At 38.9% G+C, this 21,288-nt stretch overlaps 2 protein-coding genes and 1 long non-coding RNA gene across 4 annotated transcripts in view; 2 read left to right on the forward strand and 1 right to left on the reverse strand.

Moving 5' to 3' along the window:
• The window catches only part of LOC139612206 (polycomb protein suz12-B-like), a 14,978-nt gene extending 12,741 nt beyond the window's left edge, over window positions 1-2,237 (reverse strand). Inside the window, exons 1-3 of the mRNA XM_071467532.1 lie at window positions 1,503-2,237; window positions 711-757; window positions 518-582 (exon numbers count right to left, since the gene is read on the reverse strand). Coding sequence (XP_071323633.1) covers window positions 518-582; window positions 711-757; window positions 1,503-1,671 — 281 coding nt within the window. The 5' untranslated portion in view covers window positions 1,672-2,237. The remainder of the gene's footprint in view (window positions 1-517; window positions 583-710; window positions 758-1,502) is intronic.
• A 97-nt stretch (window positions 2,238-2,334) lies between these two features.
• On the forward strand, window positions 2,335-8,561 carry LOC139612218 (uncharacterized). 2 transcript variants are annotated; one of them, XR_011686476.1, is made up of 6 exons: window positions 2,335-2,686; window positions 5,703-5,801; window positions 6,437-6,521; window positions 7,445-7,541; window positions 7,897-7,932; window positions 8,065-8,561. It is a non-coding gene; the product is annotated as an uncharacterized lncRNA (long non-coding RNA). The 2 variants fall into 2 exon arrangements; XR_011686475.1 differs by having other exon boundaries at window positions 7,897-8,561.
• A 458-nt stretch (window positions 8,562-9,019) lies between these two features.
• rab5c (RAB5C, member RAS oncogene family) lies at window positions 9,020-20,199 on the forward strand. The gene is made up of 6 exons (XM_071467579.1): window positions 9,020-9,146; window positions 15,023-15,375; window positions 17,410-17,561; window positions 17,779-17,901; window positions 18,015-18,108; window positions 18,704-20,199. The coding sequence occupies exons 2-6, from the start codon at window positions 15,210-15,212 to the stop codon at window positions 18,829-18,831; spliced, it is 663 nt and encodes a 220-aa protein (XP_071323680.1). The 5' UTR covers window positions 9,020-9,146; window positions 15,023-15,209; the 3' UTR covers window positions 18,832-20,199.
• The last annotated feature ends 1,089 nt before the right edge of the window (window positions 20,200-21,288 follow it).

The following is a 21,288-nucleotide window of genomic DNA, read 5'->3' on the forward strand; positions in this document are numbered from 1 at the left end:
TTTGATTATGAAGCCCAAGCTTTTTAACGCAGAATAAACTTCTCAATCTGCAGTTCTTCAACTGAACATCCACGTGATAATGACAGAGAAGGCCCTCTGTATTTTAACACACCCCTTCAGTGCACACTGAACCACAAGCAGCCCCATGTGTATCAGGAGGATCTTTTTTTGTGAAGCGTCTGTATGCAAAGCAGCCTAACTGAAAATGTCTCTCCCTATCTCAGCTTTAACTGAACCAGCCTGCCCCCACCTACAGCAGCCAACATGTCGGTTAACTTTCACTCATGATAACAGTTGACCTGCTTTCTAAATGGCAAACTATTTAACACTACATTTCAGTCCAATATACAGACATAAAGCTTAAAACAGAAAGAAACAAAGCCACAGAGACACACGTGAGGTAACCCATAACACAGCAGATCTTTTTTTCAATGAACTGCATCAAAACCAGTATACTGTAAAACCATCATGAATAGACCCAAACAGCAGAGTTTTTTTGTTTGTTTGTTTTTTTTACCTTTTGACGTTATTCCTTGAGTTTCTGTGGGACATATAAGTGAGTGTCCTGTGCAAGAATATGGGCTGAAATGTGACAGAGAGAGATAAGTGTTACAAATCTGCTTCAATATGCAAAGAGGTACAGAAATATTTCCTCTTATTGCAAATGGTCAAGTTAAATCATGTGAGTTTCAAGAGAATGCATCACTCACAGCGATCAAGTTCCTAGTACGGAGGAACCTGTAGATTTGGGTTGGTTCTGCAAATAAATATAGTTATTAATTATTTTAAATGAACATTTTTAATCTTAAACAAGCATCAAGCCATGCAAAAAAACATGATGACCTTAGTGTGCTTAGCGCTGAAACAATCATCTGTTTGATGAATGAAAACTTTGTTAATAGATTAATCACTTTACTGGGTTTAAATACCAAGCTAATTACATCTTCTCAAAAGTGAGAATTCGCCTTGTTTTCTCTGCTTCATATCTTCATTTTGACTGTTGGTCAGACAAAATTTGAAGGCAACACTTTGTAGTCAGGTAACTTTAGTTTTGTCCATTTTTGACATCTTATAAAACTAAAAAAAAAAAGATGAATAAATAATTTATAGATTAACAGAAAACAATTCTCGGTTGCAGCACAGTTAATGAGACAGTTAAAGACGTGGCTCTTGCAAGTTTAGTTTGATTAAAATATGCACACAACCAGACAACCTGGCAGCTGCAAGTTAAAAGTCAAAAATATGAAGTATGACAGCACTGCAACACCCGTAATTGTGTAATTGTAAATTACGCGTTTCTAAAATTAAAGTGTACAGTATTAACCACGACGTAATTCGTAGATTATAATTTTAAGTACGATATAAAATGATCAGTTCCTCCAGCTAGGGAGCCCCTCATCTCACCATCCACACAGCTACTGTAAGTCTGCCTGTGACCCTATTTAATACTATACTGGCATTGATATTTTTCAAGATGCAACTTGATAACAGCAGCAACTCACTCTCGAAGGCCTGCAGGAACAACTCGTGGTCGGCTTGAATGAGTTGCATGTTGGGCTTCTTGGTTGCAGCCACCGCAGAAGACGACTGGTAATACCCGTTGGCTTTTCCTCCGGGACCAAAACCCACAGGGTGGCCTCCACCTGAGGAGCTCTGCTTATGTGGAGCCATTACCAAAACAAACAAAAAATGGCCAAAGAAACTTTCCGACCACCTAATGTAAAAAAAAACAAACAAAACAAAACAAAAAAAATTCCAGAAAGAAACTAAGGTCCTCTTCCTTTGTCAAAACAAAAGAGCAGCGTTGGCAGAGAACCAGCCGCTTAGGAGAAACTGTGGTGACTCCTCATTTTAAAAGCGGATTAAGGAAGTTTAACTCTTTTATATTAGACATTAATGGAGATACAATCTAAGGTTATCGTTTAGGTACCGGTTTAACAGTTACAGAGTTCTGTGGACGGGCTTGAAATGCGCGAAACAAGAGAACAGCCTCCGGCAAGCTGACGCGGCTTGCTAGCTAACCGGCTAACTTCCTTAGCCGGCTAGCAACAACCCCGGGCTAACTGGCTAGCATTGTCCGGCATTCTGACTTCACCAATTAAGAACTCGAAAGCTGTTGACAATCGGCAACTGATTAAATACAGACATGACACATGTCTTCGGTGGCTCCGATGCCATAATTTTTAAAACCAAAATTCACATTATTTCTCGCCTAGCGACTGTTGGCAAGTTGGATTAGCGGTAACTGGAAAGCAGCGCAAAACAACACAGACGTTATCCGGCTAGTATTTTCAAAATAAAGTCTAATTAAAATATAAAAATTTGAAATACATGTTACACGATTTTATATTATGTGTAATAATATGTCAATGTGGATATAAAGAACACACGTCAATAGGAACACTTATACATTAAGTACATGATCTTGAAAACGCGCTCTTACTGAACTGGGTGCTTTTATTTTAAAAGGAAACTCTCGTCTTCTTTGGTCTAACTGACAACTTGACAAATGTGGGTTGACGCTTCGTCTATGACTTGTGTTGAAAGATCCCGCCTTCGAACACCTCCAACCAACCACCGTGCTTGTTTGTGAAACCCTGAGCTCTTATTGGTGGGAATATTTGGCTGGTCTCAGAGGCACATTTGCCGCCTGCAGCAGAAGCATGGCGTTCCAGGTCTAACTAAGGTCAGAGACTCAAAACGGTAGTAATGAAAAGTAATGTACTGCACTAAATACTGTGCAATTTAGACAGAATTGTATTTAAGTATTTCTGTATGATGCTACTTTTTTACTTCAATATATTTCAGAGGCAACTATTGTACTGTTAAATAAATTATTTGACAAAGCCTCCCTTGTATCTAACCATGTATCTCAAGGTTCTGTTGTGGATTATGGAAGAATATATGAGAAAAAAACAAATCTACTGATGACAAAATTATGTGAACACAACTAGCTAGTAGTGTTACAGTGTTACAGTTTATGAAGAGCTACAGGTCCATCATCACCATTTCCTTAATTAGTTTGTAGGATTAAAAAGCATTATGTGATCCATTTATAAATATTTGTCATGTACTATATTTATGACTTTTGAAATATGGTCAGTTTACTATAGAATAATGAACAGCTTTACTGTCTAAAAAAGTAAGAGACTTACTGTCATTAGTCAGGCTACTGAAGTTACTGTATACAGCTGAAGTTACTTTGAGCCACTGGGGGCAATGGGTTATCTCACTAACCCCATAACCTACATTAGCTGTGCAGTGTACCACCTAACAGGTCTCATCCATATTTTAAATTGGATGTAAAGTTTAAATTTTGAAACACTACTTTTGGTGTAAGAATTTACACAAAACATGTTATGGCCTCACAGCGTCAGAGCCCCATTCATTATTATAGAAATCACACATTTTAAGGTTCTTCCTAACTTCAGAGGAGAGAGCTGCATGTTCACAAATACTGACCAAACTGTTCTGGGGCACAGGAATAAGAAATGTGAAATCTTAAAACAGGGTTGGATTCTCCTTTAAATGCACAATCCATGATTATAATGATGAAATGATGGAGGGAAGCAGCTCAACTGAGGGGCAAACAGAGAAAGAGTTTAGGACACAGAACAAAGAAATCTCAAGGCACCTGTGTGAGCTGCTCAGGCACCTGTGCTGTTCAGGTCTGCAGTCATGTGACACCACTTCGAACAGGATGCATACAGGAAAAATTAAAAAGAAAATGCAGTTAATCCAGTTAGCATTTCCTTTTTCACATACTCATGTGGGTGCCCTATGACCGTATTAAAATCAAAATTGAAAATCAAATTAATTTTCACCTGCTCTACAGTGGCAATAGTCAAATACAATAAGCAAACTGCAGCCTCAGTTCATTCATTCACATTTACATATCACTCCACTCTTTAGGGGTCAACATGAAAATGAAGATGCAATCTGTCAGTCATCAAGGCAGGTGATCAGAGAGGATGTGGCGTTGTCACTTGTCATTTTGTCTGTGTATGAAACTGTTTTATATCAGTGCAACTCAATGGAAAGAACCAGAGGTCAGATTTAAAGAATTTTAAATGTATTGTCTTATGAGTCTGGTGGTTATTCTGATTCCAGTTCACAGCAGAGATGCAACCAGCTGTGGGTCTCAGTGTAGACCAGAGGGGGGAGGACTGACATGGCAAACATGACATAAAGATCCACTGTGATGTGCAGGATTTAGCGTTTTCTGAGTTTGAACAATGTTTGATCAACCAACAGGGATATGAAAAAAAAGTGATATGTGTATGATGACATTTTAAGTGTGTGTAACAGTGGGGAACAGCAGGAAGATACCTTGTGTTTAGCCTCTTTCCTGCTGATCCTCTGTTGGGACAGGGAAATGAGAAAAGCTGATGAATTTTGATGAGAAAATTACGAATGTATGCAACACCCGAAGCCTGCTGCATGATTTATGACAGGTTGATAAACTGAGATCTGCTTGTTAGAGCTGTTTTCTAAAATACTGATCAAATTCCATTAGGAAGGTACTGAATTCTCTGTGAAGAAGACAAGGGTCTGGAAAACTGAGATGAAAGTGAGCAGGTTGTTGCTATTTTGCCTTGTTTTCCACATCTATACCTTCAGTACAGATGTTCTTACTTTTGTGTTATAGCTACTGAGTTTAACAAAGAAACAGAGAGCAGAAAAAATATGATTCCCCTAATTGGCAAACTAACAAGTAGAAACAAAGACTGAAGGTAGAATAGAGAGCACAGTATATGTTGTTCATTTATAGTGAACATGACGTCTTCCTCTTCTCCTTGTGGCTATGATGTCGTCTCAGTCAGACACCAGTTACATGAGCAGTTTGCCTTAAACCTAATAAGGTGATAATAAACTGTGTCACTCTTGTTGTGCTGCCCCCATGTGGCCAAAAATAAAACAGGTCCAGAGCTGTTTCACGTGAATTGTTTGGAAAATACTTTTATGTTGTTTTCATCTATAATTTTTCATAATAATATGACTTATAATGATCTAATTATAATCAAGTTTATAGGTATTTATTTCTAGTGTTTTGTAATCAGCAATCTGTTGGTTACAGATTTGTAAAGGTTGATTTACAACTACAAACATTGGAATTATTTGTAAAGATACTTTACAAGCTCAAATCATTTTGACCCTAATTTGAGCCTATATAGGGGTCGGGAGACTAAGTTGGGGTAGTAAGTCGAGGGACCCCAGCCGCCTCTGCGAGGTGTCCAGCTTGATGGCTGGTCGAAGGTCAACTTTACAGTGACATCACAAAATGCCAGTTTGGCCTTGTGAACACAATATCTCAAAGGTAAAGGTCACCTCACAAAACTCGGTTTTGTCTTGTGAATGCCTTAAGGGAATTTCTTTAAATTAGGTGAAAAGAAAAAAGAAAAAATCTATATCTGTGGAAAGACGACATCTATCAAGGACTGGGTGTCTTTGTAAAGGGTTATGGGAAGAACAACGAGCCTTTCTGTGGTTATGTCCTGACTTTCTGCATTGGCCTCGTATTCATCCTCATTGGTAGGCGGCTGTACGCATCACTACTGCTCCATCTACATACAGAGTTTACATTTTACAGTTAAAATTTCAGTTTACAGTCTCACCGCAAAAGTTTCAACAACTCCTGAATAAGAAACAGAACAAACACCTGATCTTGAATATTGAATATTTTTGTTGTTGCCTGCCTGCAGAGTTGAACGTCATCACTCTTGTCATCTCCAACTTTTTCCTGGCCTCCTATGCTCTCATCAGCTTCTCTGTCTTCCACGCTTCCTTGGCCGACTCTCCAGGTAAACTCTGGGGTCATGGGTGGGGAGCTCCATGAAATAAGAGTTGCATTTATTTTGACTCTAACTTTAACATGAAATTGTCATATATCAAGACTAGATTGTCTTACCTTCTCTTGGGTTCCAGTTACATTTAACTACATTACAGTTACCTATAGAAAAATTATTTTGTTAAGAAAATTGAAAGTTGAAATTCTATATATATATTCAGGATTTCTGTCTTAAGTTTTGAATCTCCTTCAGTTGTCTCCAGTCTACACATAACTCTCATATGTGACTATCTCAGTAAAAAAAATACAAGGGTTTACCTCAGCCTCGTCGTAAATAATTTCTTATCTCACACTTTCCCATAAGGTGACACAAGTATAGAGCTGTCATTGTTATCGATTAATAAAAGAATGTTGAAGTTTACCAACAAGTCTAGGTTGTATATAACAACAAACTGTTTTCATAACTCAAACTCTGGTTATCCTCATTGATTTTGTCCAGTTTACAAACCATTATTTCTGCTACAAACATCAGTAGCAATCATTTTGTAAACCACTAGTCCTCCAGTCATGGTCTTTTAATATTTGCCATGATGTGTCAACATCCTGCCAATGTGGGTCTTTTTGCTTCATTCTTGTCTCTCACCACAGGGTGAGCTTCAAAAACTACAACATGTGGGTGTCTCCTGCGGGGGCGATCCTCTGTGTGGTTAGGGTGCACACCACATCTTAGCAGGCAAGTCGCTGGTTCGACTCCCAACTCTTTCCTGCATGTTATTCCCCCTCTCTCTGCCCCTTTCCTGTCACTCTCTACTGTCCTATCCAATAAAGGCAAAAATGGCCAAAAACTGGTAAAAACCATAAACCAACAGCTCAGTGTCTTAAAATGCAGTTCTTCTAATGTCCACTAGATGGTGGCTGCCTCCAAAAATCACAATATTGACATGAGTAGGAAAAAAAAATCTTACTTTTATTTTGAAATACAACAATCTCCACAGGAGTTTTTATGGATTGATATCTCTGTTGCTGTGGTTCCCAAACTATTTTACCCAATCAGTGGAGCTGAATGCTTGCATCCCACTAGCTGTATTAAAAAGTCTTGCACACAAACCGATTGGGCTATGTCACTGGCAGTCAGTATATCAGTGACCTTGGCCCTTATGAACAAAATGAGCAATCACTTGATTGTAATCCCAAAACCTTTTCAGCCGTGTCCAATTTTCCCTGATGGAAAATGAGGCTGTACAGCTTGTACCCTTTAAAATTTCCACCTCTGTTACTTATTCATTATGAGGCTGTAGTTGTAGTTGTTGTCATCTGTGACACCGATCTAGTATGTTGGATCAATGCATCCCTACTTTTTAAGTGAAGCAGTGTCATTGCCAGTTGTAGAAAGTAACTTGAAGTACATTTACTCTAGTACTCTATACTTAAGTACAATTTTGAGGTTTTCTGATTGATTCTAAGACCGCAGCTAGGCTTGATAAATACTCCGATAACATACTAAAGATTGGAGAAAAGTCAGAAAATGTGAATATTATACATCTTGCAATTGTGTTTTTTTTCCTTCTTATTTCTAATTTGTTAATCATCTTGTGACCCCATATTCCCAACCCTGGAGTCTAAAGTTTAATGAATATGTGTGCTGTTTTCCTGCAGAAGTGAACTGTTCGTCCTCTCAGGCTCTGATCTACAACCAGGCTCTGACTCACTGTCCAAACCTCACCGGAGTCGAGGACCATGTTAAAAACTTCAGGTAGATTGGAGCTTTGATTCTGGGTTCGGATGTGGCAACGTGACGGTTTTTATTCCGACTCAGACCCTGAGGCTTAAATCTGAATCCACTGTTTCTGTTCTATGGTGCGTCAGACAAAGGTTTCCAGCTGAGAACTTATTGTAGAAACGTTTTAATACACTTTGGAAGGTTTTCAAAAGTAAACAGACGACCTTGTAAACATCAGATTTTGTGTTAAAGTACTGCAGTGAAAACTAAAAGTCATTGTGAAGTCCTTGAATTTAATGTTTAAGGAAGTGATTCAGTGTTTGGTGCTGACTGGTTATCCAAACTCTCATCCCGCTCTGCTTCATCTGGTTCATTCTTTCAACCCAAGAACGTCGGCCTCATGGTCTGCGGCCACGTCAAGACTGTACGTACAGATGACCACATACTGATGTCTGAAACATTTTCCACTGATGTCTGATTCATTACCTTGTCCCTTTCTACTGTCATGAACTGTGGCCCTGCTCTTCTCTTGGTGTCCCGTCGGCCCAACTTTAAGGAGTTGACCCAGGATCCCGCCGGCTGTCAGCGTTGGCTCAACGAACAACGGATCAAGGCCTTTTACACTCCAGTTTTCTCTGACAACTTGAGGCATGGGTCATAAATCCTCCTGCAGGTGTGACAGCCTGGTCAAACATTTTACTCTGAACCTCTTTAAGAGAAATATCTTTTCCTCTGCGACTGGCTTGTGCATCAGGTGATTAATCTTTAAAATGATCTGAATGTGAGAGTAATAGTTTTTTATCCTGTGTTTTTAATTGCAGTAGTCGTACTTCTTCACTTTGATTTTCCACCATGTTCTCTATTCTTTTGATCATGTGATTTTACTTACATATGTTTTTGTCATTTTATATAATAAACCTTCCAAATTAAACTCAGAAATAACTGCATGTTTCTTGATTAAAAAAAAAGGCACAGCTAATTTGTCATGAATGCATTGTCCCAGCTGTGTCAAATCTGTGTCCTCTGATTATCACTGAATGGATGATGGATGTTCCCGCCACTAATTGACTTTAACATATTGACTTTAATTGTTTAACATATGTTTGTTTTTTGAATTGGCTGATTGTAGACAGTATTTAGTTATTTTTTGCAATTAATTTTGTGACCATTTTATTCTTTTCTCAAACTACCTCCACTGAGCAGCTACTACAGTAAAATGTTGCAACCTTAATGCATCACGACTAACAATATATCACAAAATAAAACTGATTGCCATTTTTCTGCTGAATGAGTACCATTAGTTTTGATACTTTTGCCTAAGTAGACTTTTAAAATAAAGGATTTTTGCTTGTAATGGAGTATTTTTTGGTAAAGTAAAATTTACCACTGGTGAAATTCTCTTAAGACAGTATGTCTAAGGCCCTGCAAACAGCTCCTGCGCCGCAGATAGTGATGTTTGGTATGGACTGCAGCTTTTTCATTGGTCAGACGGCCGCTTACAAAAAGTGGGAGGTTCCCGGAAAAATTGCTAACCGGAAGGGAAGGCCAGAGCCCAAGAAGAAGAAGAAGACGAAGAAGAAGAAGAAGAAGAAGAAGACAGCCGCTGCCGATGAGACCAGCAAAAGAGGAAAAAGTAATGTAAGTCATACAAGTTGAAACTATGAAAGATGGAGGTAAAGGGGGGGCTCTGAACTTGTGTTTGTCTTTTTGTCGACGAGCTGCGAACTGTATTCAGATCCCCTCTATCAGATTGTGATCTACCGATCCGCCAAGTCCGAGTTAAACCGAAATGTCCATCTGACTGGATCGAGAGAGACACCGAGCTTCTAGCTTTCTGAGACCACAGACAAAATCCTAAAAAAAAAAACAAAAAAAACGAATATTATCGAGGAGCATATGGCGTCGTTTTATGCCACCAGCTGACACCATAACAAGTCTGTGTCCCATAGTTTGTCAAATGTCAAACAGTTGAAGAAAAGGAAAGTTGTCTCACGACGTTTTCGCCACTTGGCTGTAGCTGCTAAAACCCAGCTAACGCTAATAATAATCCAAGTTTTCCTTTCCCCGGTTTTTGCAGCAGATTTTGTTGTCAGTGTACGCAGGCTAGTGCTAATGCTAGGTGAGCGGTGAGGTCAGTGCTGCTGCTGTGTAGTCGAGGACAGTTTTATTAGCCAACTGCTTGGTTCAACTACAAGTGCTTGGTATGCTATCTCAGCTCATGACAGCGGTTTCTTTACTTTGACTGGCTATCATTGCTAACTATAACTAACCCTACTAGCCAATATAACCAGCCTCATTGTGGTTGGTTACGGTCAGTTATTTTCATAACTTGAGGAAAGCCACTGCTTGACGTTTACAGTTAGCTTATCTGTGTGCTCAAGCTAGTTGCAGCCAGGCAGAGGCGAACTTTTTCTTTAATTTTGGAAATTTTGTCATTAACTTAACTGCAGTTGATAATATTTGTAGCATGTGCTGACGTTAGATGGTTAGAACAACAGGCTATAATTCTCATTTCATGGTAATTGTTTTTACATTTTAGACCTTAAAGTTTACAGTTGAGTCACAGATAACCAAGCCACTTGATTCCCTTTCTTATATGCTTTTTAATCTTTAAAATACCCTGTAGGTCGTTTATCAGCTTTTATTTCTCTTTTGTAATGTCAGGTGCATGTACAGCAAACATCAACTGAGAAGTTTGCCTTGAAGCTTTTGACACAGGCATTCATGTGAGGCTGTTAATATGTTTCACAGTTCGACAGGCCAGTCAATGCCAGCACGCTTTTACTTTCAAAGGTGTCATCACATTAAGTGTCGTAAACCGCTCACAGCATTTGTGATGTAATTCTGCCAGTTTACATTTTTAAGATATGTGTCTACACGTGTTTCTTTTGTCATTTAACAGAAAATATAGTCACATATGCATGCACCACCACAGCTCCTTTTTATGGCTTATTAAGGGCAGTAAAGCTTGGACCTTTGAGACAGAGTGAGAATTTACAGTTACATGCTTGAGCTCTTGTTATGTTTATGGTGTTTGGACCTTGTCCTCCAGAAGTGGTGACACATCTTGACAAACAGGCCTGAAAGAAGAACTGTGAATTTACTCCCCACACACTGCACTATTTATGTTTGGTTCATTAAGGACGCCTTCACTTTTCTTTCTTGGGCTGTTTAAGCACTGTCTGAATTTGAAGGTCAGTAATGTTGAACTGAATGTTGGGCTAGTAGTTTGCTTCATTTTCCTAAAGTAGGCTTTCCATCAACTACACCTTGACTTACTTCTTTTCTAATCGTCTGTCTCATTTCTGCAGAAGGGAGCTGAAGTTGAGGCTTTTGTTTTGATCATTTACCAAAGCCTGCTAGCAAAACATAAAGCTGACAATGACTGTTTTTATGTGGCTTGATGAGTTATGAGGTGCAAAAAGTATTTTATTTTCATTGCATCTAGTATAGAAAGAGTTATTGGTACTTATAATTTGTAAGAGCAGTCTTCATTTTGTCTTTTCAAATGCCACGTTTTGACATAGAAAGCAGAAAAGACACAACCTATGCTGTCAGATTCATCTTGTATAGTGAACAGATATGTAACATGGTATCTGAAGAACCACTGCTGTCCATTTCCATTTTAGTTTGGTAAATATTTTAAACTGATTGGTTAGTTGACTGTAATTTCCTGAGGGGGGCAGATTTAGTTTGGACCTCTGGATAACCATGAATCTTGTTTTGGCCACAAAGCTTTTCACCCAGAAGTCACAAGAAAAGGAAGTGCCTGTGATTTCCTATTGGCCTCGCTAACCGCTAGTAATGAGTATCCTGTTTGCTTTTCCTGAGTTATGTCACTAGCTTCCCATCTAAACTGTCACTGTCTATTCTTTATTAGAAACTTAAACTTCAGAAGGCCTTACATAGGATCAAGAGCTTTTCCGGCTTCATTTGAGCTTCTTCTTTTGTATCTTTGTTGTCGTCTTGGGGGGAAACGTTGCCAGTAAAGTCTAGGTCTTGAGTTCATGGTTTCAGTGTACATGGAAATTTCCTCTGTCCCGGCAAGAGTCTCCCCATTTGGCAGAATAGACAAAAGGAGGATGGTGATGCAGCCCCTCATATCAGACACTACCAGTTCTCCCAGGACCCCACCCTTCAAATGAAGTGAACACCACAAGTCCATGCTTGTTTTCTTGTTGCCGCTATAGACAGCCGTAAAGGTTGTTGGACAACTACTTCAATGGATTGTGTGACTGAATTCAGATTTCTGCACAGTCATTACAGCCCATGCACTTTTTGGTATACTGTGAAAATGATCAGGTATTTTTCTCTCTTTATGAAACTACTGCCGAAAGCAAGTTTCCAAACTGTAGTCTCTGTTGGTCAAAAACTGCAATTGAACATCCATATTTCATTCTTCTCTTCATGAGTATGAAGAGAAGAATGAAAACTTGGAGTCTATCTAACTTTTATCTTTACTTACTTTATTACTTTATAACTGTCATTAATGAGTAATGCTTCAGTCAGTATCATTTCCAGTTAGTGTTTTTGTTTTCTTGTTATGGAGATATACATGTGCAAGCACAATACAGAGGAAGGGAATTAATTGAATTAATTGACTGCAGAAGTCTATGCTTTCACAGACTGAACAGCAATTATTCATAGAAAGAGATCAGATTTTTGTTTTTTTTTTCAGATTTTGAATCTGGTTTTAAGTTTGAATATCATTACCATGAATTATGTCTGTGTATACAGGGATTTGATTTGTGCACACATTCTCATATTTAGGTGTTTAGTGCACTGCAATCCCAGCTAAGTGCTTGGATATCATGCTGGCAGCAGAGCATACAGGAGGCCACAATGAATATTTCACAGGCTCTCCCTCTAGTCTGCTGCTTCTTCCTGCCTTTTCTCCTCCCCCTTTCTCTGACCCATCTCTCTCTCTCTCTCTCTCTCTCTCTCTCTCTCTCTCTCTCTCTCTCTCTCTCTCTCTCTCTCTCTCTCTCTCTCTCTCTCTCTCTCTCTCTCTCTCTCTCTCTCTCTCTCTCTCTCTCTGACCCACTTCCCTGTGGAGGTCTTCAGAGCCCATTAGAGATGCCATCAAAGCATCCGTCACAGGCTGCTGAGGATGTGTGAAGGTCTCTCATTGTAAGAAAGAGCCTCTGATTGCAAGCTAGCCACTTCTAGAGGTGTAAGCAGCGACTGCCTGCTAAGAGCATCTTGCGCATACGTGGTACGCACCCCAACACTCAGCTATTGGGTCACCCCACAAAGTAACAATTCTAATTGAAAACTTTTTCAAAGCCCTTTTTTGGTGCAATTTGCAAAGTTGTCACTGTGTAACCAAAGCCTACTTCTTTTCCTTTAAACTTGTATTTGTAATTAGGTCCTTCTCCTGCATATGTTCTGTTCAGAAAGCTCTGAAAACCTATTAGGCCTAGATTTTGGCACTATTCAGGGTGTTTTGTTGGCCTTCTTCCACAAACTCTGTTAATTTTGCTTCCTTTGGTGAGGAATGTGAACAGGTGAGAGCTCAGCTCAAATGAGTACAGACCGACTGTCTGACCCAGTGAACAGAGTGCCTTTATTCCTTCTCCGACTCTGCTGCTGCTGTGAAGGATTCCCTCTGCTCTTTCAGGGCTTGTGGGAAGTGTGTGTCTGCTAGCTAAAGAGCCCAGGAGACCTTAGTTCACTGTAGATGATGGCTGCTGTAGTTAGGCACAGGTGTATGTCCATGCACATTTTTAAAATCTATGTGAAAAATAAGCAGATTTAGTAGTGTGCTTAAGTTGGAGAGAATTTCTAATCCTAACATGTGTAAGGCCCCCCGTATATTTCTGTTTGAGTAAAAGGGCGAAGGAGGTGGTGTGCTTTAATGATGCTCTGTGAAAAGTCTAAAATTAAACAATTGCAGTAAAACATGGTAGACAAAGACCTGCACAGCAGAAGTTAGTTACGGTGTGTTGCATGGTTGGTGCACAGTGCTGTCAAATGAAACATACCAGTTGTGAATATTTCATGGACAGAGCCATGATCTCCTGTCACATGCTGGAGATTAAGCCCAGCTCAGCACCGAGCTGAGGGAGAGACTAGCTCAACCAAACTCTAGCAGTGACATCTTTACTCAGGTTTGCGTTGTTGTTGATATTTTCCTTCTCTCTCAGGAGTAGTCTAACGTCCTGCTTGACTTCAGCATGCATTGCGTTCCTGCAATAAGCTGTCCCAGCGACAACGATGAGGCTATCCCAGGTTTTAGTGTGCTCAGCAGTAAAATGTCTTCTGCAATCTTCACTTCCTGCTTTGAGCTGAGTTGTGTTTCCTGTCCTTTGACCAAGCAGAAGCTGGCTGACCTCATGTGTATCAACCAACTGAAAAAAGATTAGGCAAGGTTTCACATACTCAAAGCAGGCCGAAGAAAAGAGAACAAACAGTTGTTTTGGTGTGCCGTTATCGCTTAAAGTGGTGTACTTTATTTGTGGCAATTTATGTTGGGTGAACCAATTTCTTTTTTTAAAGTTTTTTTTGTTTTTTTACCAAGTCAAATTCTGTGTTACAGGTTCCTGTTAGTGCTGGTTGTCATCTGCTAAATGCTGCAACAACACTGAGTGAAAACATGGTTTGCATTGTAATAATGTCATTTTATCCTTGCAAAACAAAATGTCATCACAGGAAGGCGGAGTGTTAGAAATGTTTATTTTTGACTCGCTGGTTAATGTTTGATTTTTGTGTTGCTTCATAGAAATTGCCTCAAAGATCTTAGCACTATATCGTTATGGTTTCAAACTGTGGCCAGACATCTGTTAAGAGATGAGTCACAGGAACAAATGTGTTGAGTTGATGCTTGGTTAGTGTGTCTGGGGAAAGGCGTCATGCTAATGCCTGTGTTATATTTATTTATTTATATATATATATATATATATATATATATATATATATATATATATATATATAGATCTTCAGCTTTAGTTTTCAACTTGTTAAATTTACACCCACCTCTGTACATGTGCTCCATCATGTCTGCACATTCACATCATTTTACTTGTTTCTTTATCCTGTGTAATCTTGTGAGCAGTTAAACTAAAGTAAAGCAAAAGTAAGAATTTCATTCTGTGATGTCTACTGCACCACGTACTAACCACACACTTTCAGGACAACCTGTGCACACCATTTCAAATAAGTGTTATCTTCCAGTGTTTGTTTATTGTGAATAATAATAGGGTCTTTACCTGGAGGCCCAGGCCCAGAGAGATGCAGGTTTCTGTGTCAACAATTTAGACTTAAAATTGTCTGATGATTATTTGTGCTATAAAAAAAAAGAAAGCTTTAGTGCTGATGAATTTTAGAGATACACTATATTTTACATCTTCTTATTAGCAGCTGTCAGCAGGAACAAGGATTAATCTGTTCTTTTTTTCATTAAACACTCCATTGGGTTTGACTGATTAAAATATTCATAACATGGTCTTTTTAATGGAAAATCTGATTTCATTATGAAGTAGAGCTTAACAAACTGTATGTCTTGTGTTTTTCAGCTCCCACTGGTGAGGTCTCTTCTTCCTCTGGCTCATCTACCTTCCTGACCTGAACACGCCCCCGTCTAGCTCGGCCTCACCCAGCCCTCACCAGCCCCTGCACCAAGCCCAAGCCAACCAGACTTCCTCCCCCTCTTCTCCCAGCTTCTTCTTCTTCTGTCTTTCTCCCAGTTTTTAACACTGCACTATGGCAGGGCGAGGCGGACCGGCACGGACCAATGGCACTGCAGCAAGCAACAAGATCTGCCAGTTTAAGCTAGTGCTGTTGGGGGAATCGGCAGTTGGGAAGTCCAGCTTGGTGCTTCGCTTTGTCAAAGGCCAGTTCCATGAGTACCAGGAGAGCACCATCGGAGGTGAGGTTTCTGTTCTGATTCTGAGAATAGTTTCTGCTCTGAGTCATGCTTTAAAAGCATCATAGCTGCTAATCTCAATCATTCGAAAGTAAAGACTGTCTTTTGCCCTTTACCTGCACCGTGTGTGCAGTCAAACTGTGTAGGTGTACTGCATGTTAGGGTAATTCTTTTCAAATCATGTCTGATTACGAAAAAGGATATAAGTAATGAAATTATTTCAAACTTCTGTTTCTAGAAATAACCTGCAAGTTTCACACCTAAAAGGAATTACACCCCCTACGGTTTTCATCCTGCATTTATTAAAGTGACCATACTTTCATAGTCATAAATCCATGATGGTATTGTACTCGCTCTAAGATTTTTCAACATGTCAGTGGAAACAACATGAGTGCTGGAGCAGAAGAAAACATGTCCTTGCCAGTACAGAGGAGCTGCTTGCTTGAGGGCTTAATCCTCTGTAGCGGGAGCCCAGGAGAGGGAGTGGCAGAACCAGTTCTGTGTAGCTGATCACCTGACTCCCATGAGCCATGAAGCTCCTCTCACATGGCAGACATTCATATTGATTTCTGTGAAAACAAATTACATTTCGTAATAGTTTCTGACGGTAATGAGATGAAGATGAAAAGAAAATGACTTTAGACTGTATTCTGTAAATACCAGTTCTTAGGCAGTAGAGGAGCGAGGTTGCTTGAAACAGGAAGGAATTGAGACAACAATGGGGATTTGCTGGACTTCCTATAGATAAGTGAAGCTGATCAGTTTTAAGAAAGAAGAAGAATATGACATGAATGTAGTAATCTGTCTGTGACTTCGAAATTTTCCAAAGCGGTCGGGTTAAAATTGTGTTGTTGTCTCTACATCATGCTGACTTGAGCCTGAGGGCTACAGGAGTAAACTTTTAACTGGCATGTTAGAAGTGCAAATCCTCCGTCCAGCTGGAAAAACAACAGTGACAGGTTTCCTCTTTTGTCAGCATGCTGGATTTACCAAGGGTTTGTAAGTAAATACACTGAAGCTGAGTAGGTAATGATTACTAAATCATTAATTGCTGCCAAGAAAATAATGTAAAATAACATTAACCAAAAATGAACAATATATTTGTGGTTCTATTTTTCCATGCAGCCATATTTATGTTGACTTTCGATACTGCTGCTTTTATCACTGCTCCACTCTATTGTTATTCTTATTATAAACGCAACCACCAAATATGTATCGAAGGGTTTACAGCGAGAGGATTGTTGACACTATCACTAAGCCTTCGACCATGTAAAAAAACACTGAGGCGTAACTCCGTCAGGAGATCAGAGCAGCCTATTTCAGTTTCACTTAATACAAGAATGCGTCATCTACATCCCTTATAAACATTAAATAAGTATTATTACCCATCAATATAATGGCTTACTATTAAGGAAATTGCTTAGAATTTGCATCCCTAAGCACAATTCTGGTTTAAAATGTGAGGGTAACCATCTATTTGAATGCTATGAAGATATTGACAGAACTTCTTTGAGTGTCATTTATTTTTTCTTTTATGCTGAAACAACTTTTCTTTCCTGTATCATGTTGCGTATGAGTAACATGGCTTATGGATGTTGGGACAGGATGCTAAGTGCTTACGCGAACCAAAGACTCATTGCGAGTCAGCATTTTTCTTTTTATTTCTGGTGAACTTGTGTTCAGCTGCATGCCTGGTCAAAGATTACAAAGCTTTAAAGTATGTGCTATGCTTGTGAGGGCTCAGTTTCCTCTGTCATGTGACAGTCGGCTGAGTAAGCATCTTGTATGTTGTGCCTCCTCCTGCCATTCATAAGCTACAATATACATTATACAGAACCTTTTTTATGTATTTTCACTGTATTTTCTTTTCTATTTTCTTAATTGTGCTGGTTTTTTGTGTTTTTTTTTTTTTTTTAGTTCCAGTGACTAATTAAAAAGTAAACTTGAACTCTGTAGATAACAAGTCTGTGGTTTTCTGCTTGCTATATAACTCCTTGTGCTCAAAAAGGCTTAATTTCTATTATGCTTTTTTTCCAGCTGCCTTCCTCACACAGACAGTATGTTTGGATGATACAACAGTCAAGTTTGAGATCTGGGACACTGCAGGACAGGAACGGTATCACAGTTTGGCGCCTATGTACTACAGGGGAGCCCAGGCTGCCATCGTGGTCTACGATATCACCAACACAGTAAGTTGCCCAGACTGTGGCAGGACATTAACCAAGACACTCAGAAGTCTTATGTCATTTGTTTGCTGACCCTTGTCTTCCAGCCTGGGTTGATGATTGTTTAACTCAGCAGACAGCTACCGACCTTTGCTCTTTTGACTCTTACAGGCAAATATAACATTTAAAACTGGCATTAGTGATTTAAAGTTTAAAACATTTTTGTTTGTTTTTTTTAAAGGATACATTCACACGTGCAAAGAACTGGGTGAAGGAGCTCCAGCGACAAGCCAGCCCAAATATTGTTATTGCACTGGCAGGGAACAAAGCAGACCTGGCCAACAAGAGAGCTGTAGATTTCCAGGTAAAGAGGAACTTCTGCAGTCTGAAATTGAGGATTTAAGTTCTTGAATGGATCTTTTAAATAAATGAACATTAATGCCCATACATTTATCTGTGTTGTATTTATTTCTGTAGGAAGCACAAGCGTATGCAGATGACAACAGTTTGCTCTTCATGGAGACTTCAGCCAAGACTGCTATGAATGTCAATGAGATTTTTATGGCTATAGGTAAGTGATCCACAGCCCTGACTCAGACACAGTTTACTGTCACGTAGAGCTGCAGTAATTAGTTGCTCAAATAAAAGTTAGTCTGTAACTTTAAAAAAAAAAGTCTACGACAGCAACTAACAGTTCATTTCTTTATTGATTAATCTGCCATTATTGTCTTGATTAATTGAATAATTTTGATCATAAATTGTCAGGAAATCATGAAAATGCACAGCTCAAGGTGGCATCTTCAAATTGCTTATTTAATCCAGTCCAAATTTAATTGGTCAAAAACCCAGAAAAATTCATTTTACTTTGAAATATGTGACAAAAAAAAGCAGCAAATCCTCACATTTTAGAAAGATAGTTTTTGTCATTTTGCTTAATTATCAAAAAAATGCAGATGAATCTTAATTGTCTCAAACATTTCAAGATGCTTTTCTTTACCTTGTTGTTGCTGATATCTGATAACATCATCTTAGGCTCTAGAAATTTTTTCATATGTTTTATAGACAAAATGATCAATCAAGAAAATAATAGGCAGAATTGATTGCAGCCCTATTGTCACATTACCGTAGCGCACAAATTAAAACATTATACTCCTACCCAACAACAGCAAAGAAGCTTCCCAAGAACGAGCCTCAGGGTGGAGCGGGCACTAGTGGACGAGCCAGAGGAGGCGTGGACCTGCAGGAAGCTGCACCACATGGCAGAAGTGGCCAGTGCTGTGGGGGCGGGAACTAACCAACACAATGAGTCAGCTGATCCAACCAATCTACAGCTTCGATCAACCAGACCAGATATTAGCCAGCTGTCAAACAACGTCCCATCAGTCAAACCAAACCATGGTCTGACCAACTACTCTATCAGCACCAATTAACTGTTTGGCAAATAAGCCCACTGGCCAGTAAACAGCCAGACCCCCCCCCTCTCATGGTTCCAGCTGATGAACCAACCAACAGACCAAGAAATCAACCCACAGGCTTATTTACAGAATCATGTTTGAACCCCAGGACTTGCCAATCCATGACCTCTCTATTGATGATGGACACTTGACGTCACCTTAGGGGAAAAAAAACGTCCCATTCTTGGAAGAAGGAAAAAAAAAAAAAAAAGATCAGTCATTACCAATGGCACTTAATAGGGCCATCTTGCTCTCCTTTGTTTCTGTATTTGTGTAGAGGAAAAAAAATAACGCAACAGGAAGGAATATAAACAGGCTCATTGGCCCTGTCCCTTCTCTTTTGCCCCCTGCTTTCCCATGCACCACACATTTCTAAGTATTTCCATCATGGTCTCATGACACTGTTAAAACTCAGATCCAGGTGCATGCCGCAGTCCTTCACTTTTCTGTCTTGTTCCTGGTCAGCTTCCTGGAAAAGATGAAGAGAGAAGGTTCGTAACAGGAGAACGGGAATGGACAGATTTTCCTTCTTGATAGAGCTGTGTAGATTGAATTATTACATTGTTATTGTTATCACTATTATTATGACTTCAACCTCTTTTGACTGTTCAGTATGATTTTAAAGCCTAGACTTCAAGGTTTTACAATCACCCATCTATGTTATCAAACCATATACAGTAAATAGTACTTTATTAACACTGTCACCCATAAGTAATTTTAGCATTAATGTAATGTTTTTTGATTCATCAATGTACAATGACAAATACGTAAAGCAAGATTTGTTTTCTTGACCAAAATCACAACTGTGTGTTGAAAACATGTTGCTGTATTTGTATCAGACTTTTCAAGTTTATAATCAATCAGTAGTTATTGTCAAAACAATATCTTCCCAATCTGATTTTCTGTCAACCGTAATTATTTTGTGGATTTTTTTATGTCTTAATTTTTTTTTTCTGAAGATCTATGGTATTAAATGCACTGGTTCTGTCTCATCATCTTTGTGAATTGAGATGTTATCCTCTTTCTTTCCCGTTTCTGTTCTTTGTTTTTACTCTTCATATCAGGGAGGGATTGCTTTCAACAGTGTTGTCATCCTGTTATGGCATCAACAACTAGCACAAGTTGGGGGATAATGGGCAGGGTGGGGTCAGGGGAAGAGAAGGAAGGAAAAAAAAAGTGTAATTTTACGAATAAATAAGGGGAAGGTATCTTTTGTGTGCCTGTTTTAATTCTTTCCTTTAAGTTTTAACAATAACTCAGGTTTCGTTTTTGATAAATGGTGACAATAACCAGTGATTATCCATTAATATTTTAACCAGTCCAACCAATCCACAGTGGTTGGACTGGTTGGTTTCATTTTCATGGCTAAAATTCAGTTAGTTTAGTTTTTCAGTAATTTCTGATACTGGGAATTTGATCTTGAAAAATCAGGAAATCTGTGACATAAAGCTGAAAAAGGTTTGTGTCATGTTCTCTCTCCTCTGTGCTTACTTAAACTTACTGGAGATAGTTTTAACTTATGTAAATGGAAAAATTTTATAGTATTAACAAAGCTTGAGCCAAGGTTTGTATAAATTTTAATCTGAAGTAAAAAAACAAACAAACAAATAAAAACCACGTTATCCCATCCCAAATATAAAAAGTTCATATGAAACAAATTCTGAACAATCGAAATAAAATGTATACCATATATATAAAGTGTGACTTCAGTTCAGCTTCTACCATTGATTTACACTGAAGAATGTTTCAGATTCAATACTTGTGTCTGAAGACTACATTACCCATAATTATAACCAGGCGAAGTGTTGCTTTCAAGTGCATTTGCTATGCTGGTTTCCCCAAAGTGGTGCAATTAAATCATCAGTTTAACAGGTTAGGTGAAGGAACAAATGTTCTTCTGTGTTGAATCGTGTCGTTAATGATACAAGTTAGTCTACCGAGACAGATACACTGACAATATTGATGAAATCCTTCCAAATAATAATAAAGACTCCAGTGTAATCAAAGAGTATTTACTGCAGGGCTGTTTATTGGAATCAGTTACATCATGAAAGGTTATTGTTTGGTGCAAATGTGAACCTTAAACCGAAATTTGAAAGTGTTTTTAATTATATTGCCACTGGGAGGCGTGAAATACTCAGGACACACACTATCCTCCACACACTTATCATCCATACAGACAGTAACACACCAGCAGGTCCAGTCTAAACTACATTAACTGGGCGGAAATTATGCAGAATTGAAGCTCTTTGCTGTGAAGGTGATGCAGCATTGAAGCAAGTAATCGATGTATTTTG

Source organism: Trachinotus anak, unplaced genomic scaffold (genome assembly GCF_046630095.1).
Source record: "Trachinotus anak isolate AG129_WGS33_773 ecotype Australia unplaced genomic scaffold, CSIRO_AGI_Tana_v1 ptg000003l, whole genome shotgun sequence".
Classification (NCBI taxonomy): domain Eukaryota; kingdom Metazoa; phylum Chordata; class Actinopteri; order Carangiformes; family Carangidae; genus Trachinotus; species Trachinotus anak.